Raw genomic sequence first — 16,442 nt, 5'->3', positions numbered from 1 at the left:
TCTTCAGGGACCAGGTCTTTGATAAGAATTTCTGTAGCAAAGCACTAGTATTTTTGTTACAGAGTAGATTTGGGAAGAGAGGAGAAGAGGGAGAGAGAGCTGATGCTTTTTTTCCTCCACTTTACACAACTGCAAGTCCTTAAATTAGGATTACCATCCTTCCAGACTTTGCTGGAGTGAACAATGTAAGAAAAGCTGTCCCCGCAGAGGCTGAGTGTATTGCCTCCACTCCATTTTCATCCCATTAACAACAATGCTAACACTTAAGTCAAGCAAGCAAATTATTGAACATACAGCACTGAATATTAAGTATTTTCATAGTGATACAGAGGAGATTTTATTAAAGATTACACCATTCATGTCAATATAGAGCTGCTGAATGGCAAGAAGCCTAGTGTAGTAAGGACAGGAGACAAGGTGAGCTTTGTGAGTTCAATCCTTGAGGGGGCCATTTAGGGATCTGGGGCAAAAATCTGTCTGGGGATTGGTCCTGCTTTGAGCAGGGGGTTGGACTGCATGACCTCCTGAGGTCCCTTCCAACCCTGATATTCTATGATTCTGGTTCTGTTTGTTCTTCAAAAGGAGCAAAATTATCTTTTACATAAGAATAGTACATTACAAACCCAGAAGTAACTAGGCAACTAAGGTTAATTTAACTTAACATTTTGCAGGTGGCAAAGCAAAAGAACCAATACATAGTATGGTTTACCTTTCAAAGGACATCTAAAGCTGTATTATTACCTTTTGTAAGACATCTAAAGCGGTAAGCACTGCTTCCTGCAAACTTGTCAAAACTGCTTCAGTATAAGATGGCAGGATGAAAGGGGAAGCATCAGAACTGATTGGAACTGAAACAGCACCATGTAAAATGACACCAAGCTTTTGGAGATCATCCATGCTGAAACCAGTTTTGATGTGTTGGTAGAGAGCTGGGAATATCTGAATTAAAGCTGTGAGAAAAGGTTGGCTGGGTATGAAAGTCAATTTCTCACAAGTAATTGGAGGCTTTGTACTTTCTGAGCCAATCCTATACCAGGTGTTCCAGGCAGCCCACCAAAGGTTTAAATCTTCAATCTCATCTGTTATTATAGGTGGCTCAGATTCATTATATCTTCCAATTCTTTCTCCTATAGAGTCAGTTCTCATGAATGATCTGCCCAGACCAGTAGCAGTCATTGCCCCTAGGAGGGCAGGCACATTAATAGCAGGTGGTGTATCAGGTTTCTCTGAGTCTCGGACAGGAGAGACAATTTGTAAAATTTCCTGAAAACTTTTCAGAGCAGCCAAGGAAACTTCATTGTTTTTGCTGAGTGCTGCAGACTGGATGTGATCAAGAAGAACATCCCAGGCTTTGGAAAAATCTCCTATTAAAAAAAAAAAAAAAAGTTAAATCAGTTTGAGGCTTTTTTTTTTGCCCCTTCATTTCATAGGAGTTGGAGGAGGGGGAAGGTACCTGCCTTTAACTGCTTTCTGAAAGAATCAATCAGCTTGTGAACAAAAATGATGCACACACATAAAGGAGAATTATATCATTGTTTATACCAGTGACACTCAGACTTCAGTGGTTCTAGAGCCAAATTAGCAATCAATATTACCCAAAAGGGCCACAGTAATGCAAGTTCATTGTTTACTTTGCTATAGTTCTCGTTCGTGTTCTCTCTCTCTCTCTCTCTCTCTCTCTCTCTCTCTCTCTCTCTCTATATATATATATTTATATTTATATTTGCTGTGAGAATAATACCTTCCTTTGAAAGGTAAACCTTTCAAGGTATATAAGGTTTACCTTTCAAAGGAAGGTATTATTCTCACAGCAATTAAGTTAATATCTTAGTGCAAGTTGATAAATTAATTGGTTAACAACATAGTAAAAGCATCCTTATTGGTTAATAATTAAATCACACAATGTTTAATATCATGTGCTGCAAAGAGCTGCAAGAGACGCATTAAAGAGTTACTTGTGGCTCGTGAGCCTCAGTCTGAGTATCACTGGTTTATACCAAATCTGCTACCTACATGTTGCACTACATGATTGGAAATGCATTTTCTTTATCCTGAATAGTGGAACTGATCCTGTGAGCATTATACATACCATCGTTTTCATAGGGTCAAACGCCAGAAGGGACCATTTGAATAGATCATCTAGTCTGACCTTCTGCACATCTCAGACCATTAAATTTCACCCCGATTAGCCTATACTGCGCCCAATTATTTTAGTTAGATTAAAGCATTTCAGTGTCGTCATCCCCCACCCACACACACACACCTGCAGCTGGGGAGCTACAGGGTACCCGCCCTGCCCGCGGCGGCTTGGAGCTTGGGGGCACTGCATAGCTTCCTGCGGGATCCTGCAGCTACCAGCCACCAGGGCTGAAGTCAGGGAGGTCTTTGGAAGTCATGGGTTCCGTGACTTCCGTGACCAAATCATAGCCTTACCCATAGCCAACACAGCTATGCCAGAAAACCCCACAGTGTAGACGTAGTTATGCTTGCAGAAGAGGGCTTCTGTTGGTATAGCTCATGTTGTTTGGGGAGATGGTTTAGCTATGCCAGCAGAAAAACTCCTTCTGCAAGATGCATCTCACTAAGGGGCTCTGCTAGCGTAACTACACCAGCAAAGCATTTGTAGTGTAGATAAGCCCTAAACTTGTTGCAGGGAACATGCAAGGCCCCTACAATGGCAGGGAACTGATTAGTTGAGATATGTACATATTGCAGCAGGCGATACACGCCCCATGCTGCAGAGGAAAGCTGAATAAACTCCAAGGTCCCTATCAATCTGACCTGAAGGAAAATTCCATCCCAACTCAAAAACTGGTGATCAGTTTGGCCCTGAAAATGTGAGCAAGATATACCAGCCAGGCATCTATGAAATAGGATTCTTTGTACTATCTCAGAGTACTGATCCACCCCACTCAGTGTCCTGTCCCCAGCTGTGGCCAATCTCTGATGCTTCAGAGAAAGCCAGAACCTCCCCCACCCCTCTTCCCACACACAATGTGTCTGGCCATTGTGCATCAGGGGAAAAAATTCCTTTCTGATCCCTGCAGGAAACAAGCTGAAGCCCAGATGTCTGTTGATTTCAACAGGAGTTAAATGTATATAAAGGACGCAGGGTCAGAATTGTCTTATTGGGTTACTGAATGATGTCAGCATTTCGGCGGCGATGCCTCTGGATGCTGCTGCTTCTTGGTGGCATTTCGGCGGATGCTCGTCCGCCAGCCAGTACGCGGGCGCACTTAGACCCCCGGCAGGCACCGTGTTGGGGATCCCTGGTCTAGAGTATTCTGGCCTCATTTCCCTGCTACAGTATACTTAAAGAATTGGAACAAGTGAGTTACCATAGAAAACTGGAAATGGAAGACCAAATGCCGTGTTTAACAGCAGAATTATTCTCTCAGTATATTCATTAGCAACCCCCCTAATCTTCCCATAGTTCCCATTTCATTTACTAAATTAAGTTTTGTGTAACTAATATATTCAAAGTTTTGTTAATCCAAGAAACCATTTTAGGTATTTCCATTCATTTCCAATTTAGTGATTGTGCTTCTAGTTGACATAATTAAGTTAGAGAGTAGTGCCTATCTCTCTTAAATAACTCCCTCAGTATCTGGCTACTATACAACATGCCCATGACTCCCTGAAGGTATAATTATCATGGAATTTTGTATCATCAAGAGAACCGTAGGAGCATATTGAATGGCTAGGGATCTGGTAGCGCATAATACTATTTGTAGTCACGGATTAAACTGACTTTTAAGGACACTAAGATTTTCAGTTTTTGTCATTACAGGAGGAAGTGAAGGTTGTTTGGGTGCCTTAACTGTACCTTTCCACTGCTTAACATGTATGGATTTCTGTTAAATTTAACCTTAACTCTGAATTTTCAGCGTTTGCAATGTTTGGGGTTGTTTTAATTACAATATCCCTGCAATGTTTTTACTCATAAATCACTAGTATGTATGCAATCTTAAATCTGGTTTTAGGCAGTTTAAATACATGACTAGAAAATAATCATGAAAACTTCACACCTCATAGTATACATATTTCATCACATTTATTCAAATGACTATTTCTACTATATCAGAATTAGCAGGATATCACATGTAGTCAAAGCCTGGTACATTCAATTAAAATTAATTAAAAGGAAACAAGCAGATCAAATATTAATTTTGTTTTTCTTTTCTTTTACCTTTTCTCATAGTCTGTCATGGCAATGTGACCACGTAGATGGCAAAAATTCATCAACACAGCTTGAAATTACCTTTCACCACCTATATACTTCCTTAAATCTATCATTTTTCCATGTATTTAAGAAATACCATTTCACACTTTACAGTACTTAGAAAATGAAGTTCCTTTTGCAATTCATTAACTTAGAACCCCTCTATGAGTACAAGCCTAACTCAACTGAAACATTTTGTCTATGTTAGACTGTAAGCTTATGTATGTTATACATGGTTGTACAGTTCAAGCAGTGTCAGCACTTGCTAATTAATCCTATTTTATATAGCTAATAACTTTGCAAATTCCAAAATGGTGAGTTGTTATAAAAAGGGAGAGGAGAATAAGTAAGGAATGCCAGAGAGAGCTACAAGGAGGGTGAAGAAGCAGAGTGAAAAGAAAGAGGATGAGAAAAGCAGAAGAGAAGAGAAGTGAGTGTAAAAAAAAAGGGAGAATAGCAAACATAAGAGAAGAAACAAAAAGAATGGTGAGGGGAGAGAAAAGGAAAGATTTAGAAGGAAAAAGAACTGATGGACTTACCACTATTAATTTCAGCTAGTGAAGAGATGCCAATCAAATAATGACCTAAAATAACATGTCCTTATTAGAGGGAAAGTGGATGGATAAAGAGGAAGAGGAATCACTTGAAAGAGTGTAATCTTCAATTTCTTCCACTTCATAATGAGTCTCAATTTTTTTCCTTAATAAATTTCCCTTGTTCCTTTTTTAAAATTATGTACATCATTGAATGTGCTAGTGGACGCCCCAGACACCCAATTTCCCCCCCTCCATTAATTAGTTCACTCAGATGCTCACGTGAAGGATTTAGGAAACTTTACAAGAATACAGCTTAAAAGTGAACAGCAGAAAATAGGACAGAAGAAAGCTATATATAAATGTTAAAATATCAGGGCCTATTAATAGTTTGAGACTACAGAACATGTTTTTTTGTGTTAGGAATTCTCTCTCAGCAAATGAGGGGAAAAACCAGCATTTTTGGCAATGATTCAAGAAATGCTTACAAAATTATGATTTTAACAAATATTTGACACCTGGAGTCAGGAATAATAGAATTAATATCAAATGTAGCTGCACTTGGTATTTAAGAATTCTAATTCTGAGCACCTGGGATTACAGGCTCCACAACAGTTATCACGTTTCAAAGCAGATACTACAGAATACATAGCTATAAGGTTAAATACTTTGCCAGTGATCTAACTGAAAAAAAAACTTATCACAAAACAAATTAAAAGTTATATTACAACATCTGGCAATAATATTAAATATTTGAATTGCTAAATTTGACAGAACTGGGATCTAGTGAGCCAACTGCCAGCACTGAACAAGTTTTATTAGTTAAAAAAAACAAAACAAAAAAAACACTTCTCAAACATTAAGAGAGCCTACCTAAAGGTTGTAGTAAGTATCTCCTAGTGTTGAATATTCTCGCTACTCCGGCCAATGTTAATACCCATGTCTCAGCCCATTGTTTCTCTGCTGTATCCCTTGAATGATGAATGAGAATATTGCCTCCTCCTGACTCAATCTTCTCTTTGTCAGCTGTCGTGGAAGACTCTCTAACCCTATCCAACAGGTGAAACAGAACCTACGATATTCAGAAAAAGGATGCATTGATTATTTCAGTCACATATTTCAACTCATGTAAATGTAACAAGGAAATAATAAAATTGCGCACATTTTCTCCCTTTCCCTGTTAAGTCCCAGAAGGCACCCAAAGGATTCCTCTATTTCACCCAACCTTCTCAGCACCTGTGGAGGTGAGGGTACCCGAATCAGCCAGCTGATCGGATAAGCTGACACATGGATCTTGAGATGATGAAGGGCCACTATCACCATGATCAGAAACTTTGAGAATATCCTTAGTGCTAATAAAAGACCAACACACTGACAATGCTCCATTCCCAGAGAAAATCTGAGAAACCTATGAAGTGCCTCTGTAGTAGGTATGTGCATTTGTCTCTCTTTTAGATTGGCTGATGTCAAGAGATCAATAGGTCTGAAGTGCCACGCAGATGGCATGTGTGACAGCAGAATCAAGCTAGGTATGATCATAGTGGAACATGAGTCCCACAAGGGACAAGGAGTCTGCCCAGGTTCTAGGCAAAGGGATTTTCACACATAGGCTTGATTGGCGGGAGAGGGTCAGAAACAGAAGTGGCAGAAAAGCTAAGCCTCCTATTAGATCATCCCAGTCACATGGGTAAGGAATTACTTTTTTCCATGTGCTCTTCCCTGGGAAAAGGAAGTTGCTTTAATTTTTTCAAGTAGAAACAAGATCCATGTCTTCCTTTCTATCTGAGGTAGAAGGAAGACTGGGTCTTTGTTGGCCATGCTGCTCTCACAAAGGGCACCAAAATTTTATGCAAAGGAATCATGCATCTATCTGTGTGGGGAGTGTAAGAATGACCAATACAAAAGTCCAAGACCAGAGAATACAAACTGAAATACTGGTGTCAATTTCATGAGCACATTTGTGTAGGGTGGGGGGGGTGGGGAAATCAAGATGATGTAAAAATGGTGATAAGCTGGCCTAAGGGCAGCACAGAAGGGAAAAGAAACCATCTGGAAGCTTTAAGAAAGTTTAAGATAAAATAGTTCCTAGCTACTTTGCGTGTGTAAATTATATATTATCTTTAAAAATCCTATAAAAATTAAAACTGGTATTACAATAAACATGTGTAAGAGACGGAGGCTACCAAAATGTGGAGGCTGTATTCTACAGCAGCATTTTACTCAGTACCTTCCATATAACTGTGTGCCATGTTGAATGTTGAAGTAAAGTTCCATGGGCACCAATTGTAGAAAACAATGTCTGTCCAGCACTCTTTCTAACTGCAGGTCGTGGATCTACACAGAGTTCCCCAAGCTTGGCATAGAGACAGAGCCAAAGGCAGTCAAATGGCGGTGCTGGGTGGAAAGGACGGTTTAACAACACTCCCTTCTCTTCTGCCTGCTTCTGCAATACTGCTTCCTCTTTGTTCAGCTCTTTTTCAATGGTTTCACCTCTTTGGAAGAAATAATCTGAAATATTCCACTACAAACAAAAAAATTTAGGAACACATTTTATGTATGGAAAAATAAATATTTAAATACACATTGATAATTGCTCTGATTGTGAAGAAGCAGTTTTTCTAATTTGCCCATTTTAAAGTGTACTGCAAAATATGTCCTAAACAACTCTTAGCTCTACTGATTAGAGAAGGATTACATTTAATTATTCTTACAAACAGAATATCAAGAACTGTATTTATTTCCAGGCTTCAGTTTTTAGGCTCTCAAGACACAGATATATACAAACTGAAGCATCAGAAAAGGATTATTAAAATCTATAATGTTTCTACTAAAAATGTTGATAATCGTCATATCTCTGCAACTCCATTTTACATAATCATGTTTGTTTCAATAATAATTTACTTAAAGACAAATTCTTATCACTACATTTACATTAACTTCAGCGGGAGTTTTATGAGAGAATGACATGCAGTTTCTGGCCTTTATCGGGTAACAGTGTAGACATTAACTAGCATTAACAAAATTAATTAAATAAAAGCCACACTAATCCTCATTATGAATGCAAATTAAACTCACCAGCAAACCAATTGATGTTAGGCTAATGTTTAGTTCTTGATTGTGAAGTCCAAAGCTTCCTGCAACTTCAACAACTATTTGTAGGCAAGTGCATGGCATTGTTGGTAGGAAGTCTGTCACAACCAACTGAAGACACTGGAATGCAGTCCGTATTAAGGACTCTCTTGAGGAAATTGAAATAAGGTACATGTTATTTTTTTTAAGAGGGTACAAATCATTCTATTATTATGCACCAGGATGCAACATTACTACAGAAGGATAATCGGATTTACACACTTGCTCTAGATTCAAGCAAAATTTGAAATACATTTAGGATTTGTCCCAACTGGGGAAAAAAGATGTTTGTGGATTTTGTATTTGGTGTGGACTTTTTTTTGTTTTGTTGTTCTTAAGAATGAGTTAGCTAGCACATTCTAAATTCGAATGCAGAGAAGGCAAGTTATACTTTAGCACGTTGGCTAGACCAGCTGAAGCACAGGCTCCCCCAACTCTGCCAGCTTTCATATGCTGAGGTACAACTTGCTTGTCTAACTGGAGTTTTAGAACTTGTTAGCTAACATTCTATAATAAATCTTTATCCTTGGCAATATAAACCCTAAATTAGGTGGGAAGACCGAACTGGCCCGCAGAAAGTGGCAGGAAAGGAAGAAACCAAGGAGGAATGACAGGATGCAGCTAAGCAACTGGATGTAGCAAGAGAGAGTGTCTAACATGTAACCCCCTTTCTTCTCTTTTCTTTTCATTTTACGGGGTTAAACCAAAAACCTTATTGCTATAATTAAAGCTGCTGTTTCTACTTGCTCTGAGTTGACATGGAAACAGTCAAAGACGAAGTGGTTGTACAGAAACTTGAGTGGCTTCAAACAAGTAGATGCTATTTCAGCACACTAGAAAGTGTACAGAAGTTGTTATCCATGCACAGTAGCTGTTTTGAAGCTGATGTGGAAGTCTTTGTTAAGGGCAGACATTCCTGCACATACACACATATGCCCTTAGTTAGAAGCTGGAAGATCCAGTCCAGTCAGATCCAGCTCAGCCTTGCAGGGAGAAAATGGAGCTGGCAGGGATAACCCAGATAATCTATGGATTGGCTCTAAATAAAGGTTCCTGTAATTTTACAGAAATCAGTGGGATTGAGATTAGAAAACCCCATAAAAGAGGAATCGCAGACTGGAGTCAACTCCTTTGTGAGCTGTACTACATCACTGAATCAAAGACACCATTTGAGCCTAACAGCTACAGAAATTGTCAGGTTTTTTCCTTATTTCAAGTTGTGTGCGCGCTCTGTATTGTGGATGCTGAAACAACTGGTTATGTGGTACAACTGTTTTATCTAATTGTCAATGTAATACCTACGGTGAGACTATATGAAAGAAGATTATCTCTGATTGTCAGAAGTGCCGATGACTGTATTTTCTGTGAGGTTTAAATATAAATATATTTTAGGGTTTAGGCCAGGGTTATATGCTTCATTTTAAAGGAAAATAACTCTCTAATTAGTGATGATAGTCTAGCAAGGGTGCGCTGTAACTGCTGTGCTGTAATAGTTTATCTTTGAAGTGTTATTCAGTAAAGAGACATTTGAAATAGCTAATTGTGTGTGTGTAACTGTCTTATGGTAGAGACAGGTACAGGATTCCTAAGAAAAGGAAAGTGAATCATATTATAATTTCCACTTTTAATATTCAGAGGGTTCCTTTGGAAATTCATCCATTCATCTGTGCAAATACTGTAAATCAACATAGGCTATATGTAGGTTATATACAGTTGTATTCAAGCTTCACTCTGGAGCTTCCCTAGTATTTGATCCAGAGTTCACCATGCTTGGATTATAGAAGCATGGCTCAATCCAGAACATAAATTCAGAAAAGGTCCAGAGTGTAGTCTGAATAGAGGTGCATCAGTTCTATACTGGCTGAGCCCCGTGAATAAATGTTTGTTTTCAGTTACCAAGCTCTACAAGTAAGAGAAAAAACAGTTACCTATCTTTTGTAACTGTTGCTCTTTGAGATGTGTTGCTCATGTCCATTCCATTCTAGGTATGTGTGCGCCCACATGCACAGTCATCGGAGATTTTTGCCTTAGCGGTATCTGTAAGGTTGTCTGTACCATTCCCTAGAGTGCCGCATTCATGCGTTGGTATATTAGGTGCTGACAACCCTACGTCCTCTCAGTTCCTTCTTGCCGGCAACTCCAACAGAGGGGTAGGAGGGCGGGTAATGGAACAGACATGAGCAACACGTCTCGAAGAACAAGTTACAAAAGGTAGGTAACCGTTTTTTCTTCTTCGAGTGCTTGCTCACGTCAATTCCATTCTAGGTGACTCACAAGCAGTATCCTCGGAGCTGGGTTCAGAGTTCAGGGTCTTGTGGCTTGTAACACTGCTCTACAGAAGCCAGCATCATCCCGGGCCTGCTGGGTAAGTGCATAACGGGACGAGAATGTGTGGACGAACGACCAGGTGGCCGCTATACAGATGTCCTGGATAGGCTAGGAACGTTGCTGAGGAGGCTTACGCCCTGGTTGAATGGGTGGTTACAATCGCTGGAGATGGCACCTTTGCCTGATCGTAGCAGCAGCGAATGCAGGCAGTGATCTAAGAAGAAATTCTTTGAATGGACACTGAACGATCTTTCATCCTGTCGGTCACCGCGACGAACAATTGCAACAACTTGCGAATTGGCTTGGTCCTTTCACTGTAGAAGCCTAGCGCTCTCCTGATGTCTAGGGAATGCAACCTACACTCCTCCGGCTTTGGAAAAAAGAGAGGTAAGTAAATGTTGTGGCCCGTATGAAACTGCAAGACCACCTTGGGCAGAAAAGCCAGGTGCGGCTGCAGCTGGATCTTGTCCTTGTAGAAGACCATGTAGGGTGGTTCTGAGGTAAGCACCCTAATCTCAGAGACCCAGTGGGCGGATGTTATCGCAACTAGGAACGTGACTTTCCGGGACAGGAGGAGAGAGCAGGAAGCCAGAGGCTCAAAGGGAGGGTCCCGTGAGCCATGACAGCACAAGATTCAGATCCCATTGTGGAACCGGGTCCCTGATTTGCGGGTAGAGGCGCTCGAGGCCCTTGAGGAACCTGGCAGTTATGTCCTGGGCAAAAACCGACCTATCCTCGAGCAGTGGATGGAAAGCCGAAATAGCGGCCAAGTGGACTTTGATAGTTGAAAGGGACAGGCCTTGGAGCTTCAGATGCAGGAGGTAGTCCAGGATCAACTGCAGCAAGGCCCACTCGTGCCGAATACCTTTATCGGAGGTCCAACAAGCGAAAGACTTCCATTAGGCCAGGTAGGTCATTCTGGTGGAGGGCTTTCTGCTTCCCAACAGGACCTACTGGACAGTGGCTGAGCATTCCTGCTCCTCTGCATTTAACCATGCAGCAGCCAAGCAGTCAGGTGCAGCACTGCCAAGTTCAGATGCAGAAGACTGCTGTGGTTCTGGGACAGCAGGTCGGGCCTGAGTAGCAGCTGTAACGGAGCAGCCACCGATAGGTCCAGCAGCGTGCCGAACCAGTGCTGGCATGGCCAAGCGGCACTATGATGATCACTTTTGCTCTGCTTGATTTTCATGAGGACTATGTGAATCAGCAGCAATGAAGGGAAGGCGTACAACAGAGCCCCCAACCACTGGAGCAGAAAAACGTCCAACGGGGAGCCTCTGTCGATTCCCCGAATTGAGCCGAAAACGTGTCATTTCCTGTTCTGCGTGGATGCGAACAGGTCCACCTGGGGAATCCCCCAACCTCTGGAAGATGGAGCTGAACACTTCTGGGTGGAGGGACCACTCGTAGCGAGACAAGAAGGTCCTACTGAGGTGATCTGCCAAAGCATTCCTGGCCCCAGGGAGGTGAGCGGCTACGAGATGGACGCCGTGTTGTACACAGTAGTTCCAGAGCTTGAGGGCTTCCTCATAAAGGGCAGATGGTGTGGCTCCGCCCTGCTTGATATAGAACATAGCCGCTGTATTGTCCATCAGGACCTGGACCACCCTGTTTTTAAGTGAGGTAAGAAGGCTTGGCAGGCCAGGCGAACTGCTCTGAGCTCCCTGATGTTGATGTTAGGGAGCGATCGTGACTCGACCAACGATGCTGCGTGCTGACATTGCCCAGGTGGGCTCCCCACCCCAGATCTGAGGCATCGGAGATGAGGGTCACCGATGGGGATAGAGCCGCAAAGGGAACTCCCTCCAACACCAATACAGGACTCTGCCACCAGGTGAGTGACGACAGTACGTGGTCCAGGACCCTGACCACATGCTCCATGCTGTGTCTGTTGGGGATGTAGACCAACGCCAGCCACATCTGCAGGGGTCTGAGGCGGAGCCACATATGGCAAACCACTTAAGTGCAGGCCACCATGTGGCTCAACAAGTGCAGGCAGATGTGAGCGGTAGTAAGAGGATGTGCTTGCATGCATGAGATGAGGTCCATCATGTCTTGGAACTGAGCCTCGGGGAGGAAGGCTCTGGCCTGAGTAGAGTCGACGACCGCTCCAATGAACTCTATGCTTTGTTCTAGAATTAAGGTTGACCTTTTCTCATTTAACAACCACTCCAGGTCGTGACAGGTGGAACAAACAAGATCGAGATACTGTCGCACTGGAACCCGAGACCAACCCTTTATTAGCCAATCATCAAGACATGGGTAAATTTGAACACCCCAGCGCCTCAGGTAAACAGCCACTAGTGCTATGCACTTCTTGAACACTCTTGGGGCTGACGGGAGACCGAATGGCAATACCGTGAATTGGAAATGGCACTGGCCCAGAGTAAAACGAAGGAAGCACCTGTGCCCTGGAAAAATGGAAATATGCATCCTTCAGGTCGAGGGCAGCGTACCAGTCTTCCGGATCCAGGTAGGGGATGATGGAGGCCAGGGAGACCATGCAAAACTTCAACTTTTTGAGAGACTTGTTGAGACGACGCAAGTCCAAAATGGGTCTGAGGCCCCCTATTGCTTTCGGGATTAGGAAGTAGCGGGAGTAGAACCTCTTTTCCTTTCATGTCTCGAGGGACCTCCTCCACCTCCCCCAAGCGCAGGAGGTTCTCGACTTCTTGGACTAGGAGTTGTTCGTGAGAAGGGTGCATGAAGAGGGATGGGGAAGAGGGATGGGGAAGGGAGGGTTGGCCATACTCTGCAAGGTGTAACCCAGGGATCTCAAACACGCGGAGCTCTTCCCTGTGGCCCGCCAAGCTCCCTGCGTGGCCCCCCCCGTTACTGCCTGTCTCCCCTCAACTCCCCTAACCCCACTCCCGAGTTATTTTATATGGTAGCTAAGCTCCCCGCGTGCTGCTCCCCAATGTTTGGGGCCAGGTCTCTCCCCCAGCCCCGCCCGCTGCCCCCACGCACCTCCCCCGAGTATCCCCTGGCCTCACTTGCTGTCCTTCACCGCCCCGGAGCCTGCAGCTCATGCTGACTCCGCCGGCTCTGCCGGCTTCCGGCATCACCTGCTGCCGCAGGGTCCTAGTGCCCCCCTCCACTAGGGCCAGGGCAGGCTGCCCTTCCCCTGCCTTTCTGCCCTAGTCAAGCCTCTCCAATGCCCCAAACCCCTCATCCCCAGCCCCACAGCCCTCACCCCCTCCTATCCCCAAACTCCATCCCAGAGCCTGCACCCCCACCCCCTGCCCGGAGCCTGCACCCAGCACCCAAACTCCATCCCAGAGTCTGCACACCAGACCCCCTCCCCCACCCAAACTCCCTCCCAGAGCCTTAGGCAGGTGGGGGTGGAGTTTGGGGGAGGGCAGGTTCTGGGCACCACCAAAATTTCTACAAACCTGCCATCCCTGGAAGAGGCAGAGCAGGAGTGGAGTGGTGGTGCACCCAGTGCAGTGGGGAGGCTTTACTGAGTGTATATATTTTATTAAAACCGCTTGGAAATGACTTCATCGAAAAAAAGAACACTCATGGAAGAAAAGAGTTTTTCAAGACAAATGGGAGAATTTTTATTTTTTCACAGAAGTAAAAGATAAAATTCAATGCCTTATTTGTCAGCAAATGATTGCTGTTCCCAAGGAGTATAACTTGCGTCGGCACTACGGCACGATGCACCGTGAAAAATATGATGCGTTCACTGGAAAAATCCGAGAGGAAAAAGTTCAGCAACTTAAAGCAGCATTTGCCAAGCAAAGAAATTTCTTTTTGGGGATTAACAAGTCTAGCAAAGATTCAGTAAGAGCAAATTTTGTGATAAGCGAAATGATAGCTAAATCATCGCGACCTTTTACAGAAGGCTTATTCGTAAAAGAATGTCTTATGAAGGCCAGCAAAATTTTATGTCCTGATAGGAAGAAAGTTTTTGAAGGCATAAGCTTGTCTGCCAATACAGTTGCCTGCAGGATAACGGATTTAGCAGATAATGTGCAAAAACAATTGATTCAAATGGCAAAAGACATCAAAGCATTTTCAATTGCTCTTGATGAGAGTACAGATGTATCAGATACCGCACAGTGTGCAGTGTTCATTAGAGGTGTGGATTGCAATTTGAATATAACTGAAGAATTGCTAGACTTAATACCACTGAAGGGTACCACAACGGGACCTGACATATTTCAAGGACTGGAAGAGTGCATTGAAAAAGCTGCGCTGCCATGGAACAAACTCGTATCTTTGGCTACGGACGGTGCGCCATCAATGTGCTCTGAAAACGTTGGTGTGGTTGGATTATTGAAGACCAAACTGAACAGCCTCAATATATCAGGAATTAGCTTCACCAGTATACATTGTATTTTGCACCAAGAAGCCCTGTGTAGTAAGAGTCTACAAATGAAGGAAGTTATGGATGTAGTTGTTAAAACTGTTAATTTTATATGTGCACGAGGGCTGAACAACAGACAGTTCACTTCTTTTCTAGCAAGTATGGACAGCGAATATGGGGAACTTTTGTATCACACTCAAGTTAAATGGCTGAGTCGTGGAAATGTTTTGAAGCTTTTTTTGCACTTAGAGAGGAGATTGATTCCTTCATGAAAATGAAAAACAAGGAGGTTCCACAGCTTGCTGATTCCACTTTTATCTGCAACCTTGCTTTTCTAACAGATGTAACTGATCACCTGAATGCACTGAACTTGAAACTTCAAGGTAGAAAACAGGTGATAACACAGATGTATGACAGTGTTAAGTCATTCAAAGTCAAGCTTACTTTGTGGGGGAAACAGCTGACTGCTGGCAATTTGGTTCATTTCTCGACTCTGAATTCCTTAGGAAAAGTTGAACCCAAATTCTTGAAAGAATATGCAGAGATCATTTCTAACTGACACAAACAGTTTGATGTGCGGTTTAAAGATATCAAGGCACTTGAACCACATTTTCAACTTTTTTCCACACCATTTGCTGTTGAAATTGACTATGTTGCAGAGGAAATGCAGATGGAGTTAGTGGAGCTTCAGTGTGACACCATTTTGAAGCAGAAGTATACAGATGCTGGAATTCCAGAATTCTACAGGTTTCTTTCACAAGAAAGATTTCCCATGTTATTCTCTGCTTCTGCAAGGATAATGGCAATGTTTGGAAGTACATATATATGTGAACAGTTTTTCTCTTCCATGAAGATTAACAAATCTGTGTTAAGGTCAAGGCTTACTGATGAACATTTGAAAGCAACACTGAGATTGGTTTCGTCTCAGGATATCAAACCTAATATTGATGCTCTGGTTGATGCCAAACACTGCCAGCTAAGTGGCCAAAAATGAAATGACTGTCAAAATTTGCACTGACTTTTCACATTACAGTTAAAGAAGTTAATAAAGAAGTTAATAAATTGACTTTTAATAGCATACTATATTTTAATACTATACTACTCTTCCTTTTTTTTCTGCCTACCTCCAGGCCCTTCCCACCGCCAAGCCGCCAAACAGCTGTTGGTGGCGCTTAGCACTTTACAGGAGGGAGGGGGGAGGAGCGGGGAGCCGCGCGCTCAGGGGAGAAGGTGAAGAAGAGACAGGGCAGGGGCGGGGCCTCATGGAAGGGGTGGAGTGGGGGCAGGGCCAGGGGCAGCAAGGGGGAGTGTCAGTGATGCGGCCCTCGGGCCAATGCACTAGTCCTCATGTGGCCCTCGTGGTCATTTGAGTTTGAGACCCCTGGTGTAACCTGAGGATATTACTTTGAGCACTCAACAGTCCAAGGTCAGCTGAGACCAGGCCGACCAGAAGGGGCAGAGGCAGTAGAGGAAAGCGTGGGAGTGTGGATCCTGGGAGGTGACTGGGGTGTCGTCCTCGAGCGCAACCTCAACATGACTGCTTCTGGCCTCCTTGGTTCCTGGAAGGGCCAGGCTGAGAAGACAAATGGGAAGACCATGTAGGTCCTCAGCCGGGGAGTACCCGAGGACCTAGACTGTGGAGGCGGAGGGCAGAACGACTTCCTGGCCTGCTAAGGAGTATGAAGGCCCAAGGAGTGGAGGGTGGCACGGGAGTCTTTACGGCCATGGAGTCTCAAGTCCGTGAGCTTGGAGAAGAGCCCATCCCCCTCAAACAGGAGGTCCTGTATAGTGGCCTGCATCTCATGGGATAACCTGGAGGACTACAACCAGGAGCTGTACCTCATGGCCAACACAGAGGTGACCACACAAGCCGCTGAGTCAGTAGCGTCCCAGGCCATTTGAAGGACTCCCCTTGCCA

General features: G+C 43.5%; 1 protein-coding gene across 3 annotated transcripts in view; it reads right to left on the bottom strand.

Annotated features, from left to right (window-relative positions):
* MON2 (MON2 homolog, regulator of endosome-to-Golgi trafficking) overlaps positions 1-16,442 on the bottom strand; it is a 169,665-nt gene that overhangs the window by 60,003 nt on the left and 93,220 nt on the right. For all 3 annotated transcript variants that reach the window (XM_065399746.1, XM_065399738.1, XM_065399755.1), the window contains exons 23-26: positions 7,831-7,993; positions 6,983-7,276; positions 5,629-5,827; positions 742-1,364 (exon numbers count right to left, since the gene is read on the bottom strand). In XM_065399746.1, coding sequence (XP_065255818.1) covers positions 742-1,364; positions 5,629-5,827; positions 6,983-7,276; positions 7,831-7,993 — 1,279 coding nt within the window. The remainder of the gene's footprint in view (positions 1-741; positions 1,365-5,628; positions 5,828-6,982; positions 7,277-7,830; positions 7,994-16,442) is intronic.

The sequence above is a fragment of the Emys orbicularis genome, chromosome 1 (assembly GCF_028017835.1).
Source record: "Emys orbicularis isolate rEmyOrb1 chromosome 1, rEmyOrb1.hap1, whole genome shotgun sequence".
Classification (NCBI taxonomy): domain Eukaryota; kingdom Metazoa; phylum Chordata; order Testudines; family Emydidae; genus Emys; species Emys orbicularis.
The sequence above is the reverse complement of the archived record's forward strand: the minus strand, read 5'-3'. Positions and strand labels throughout refer to the sequence as shown.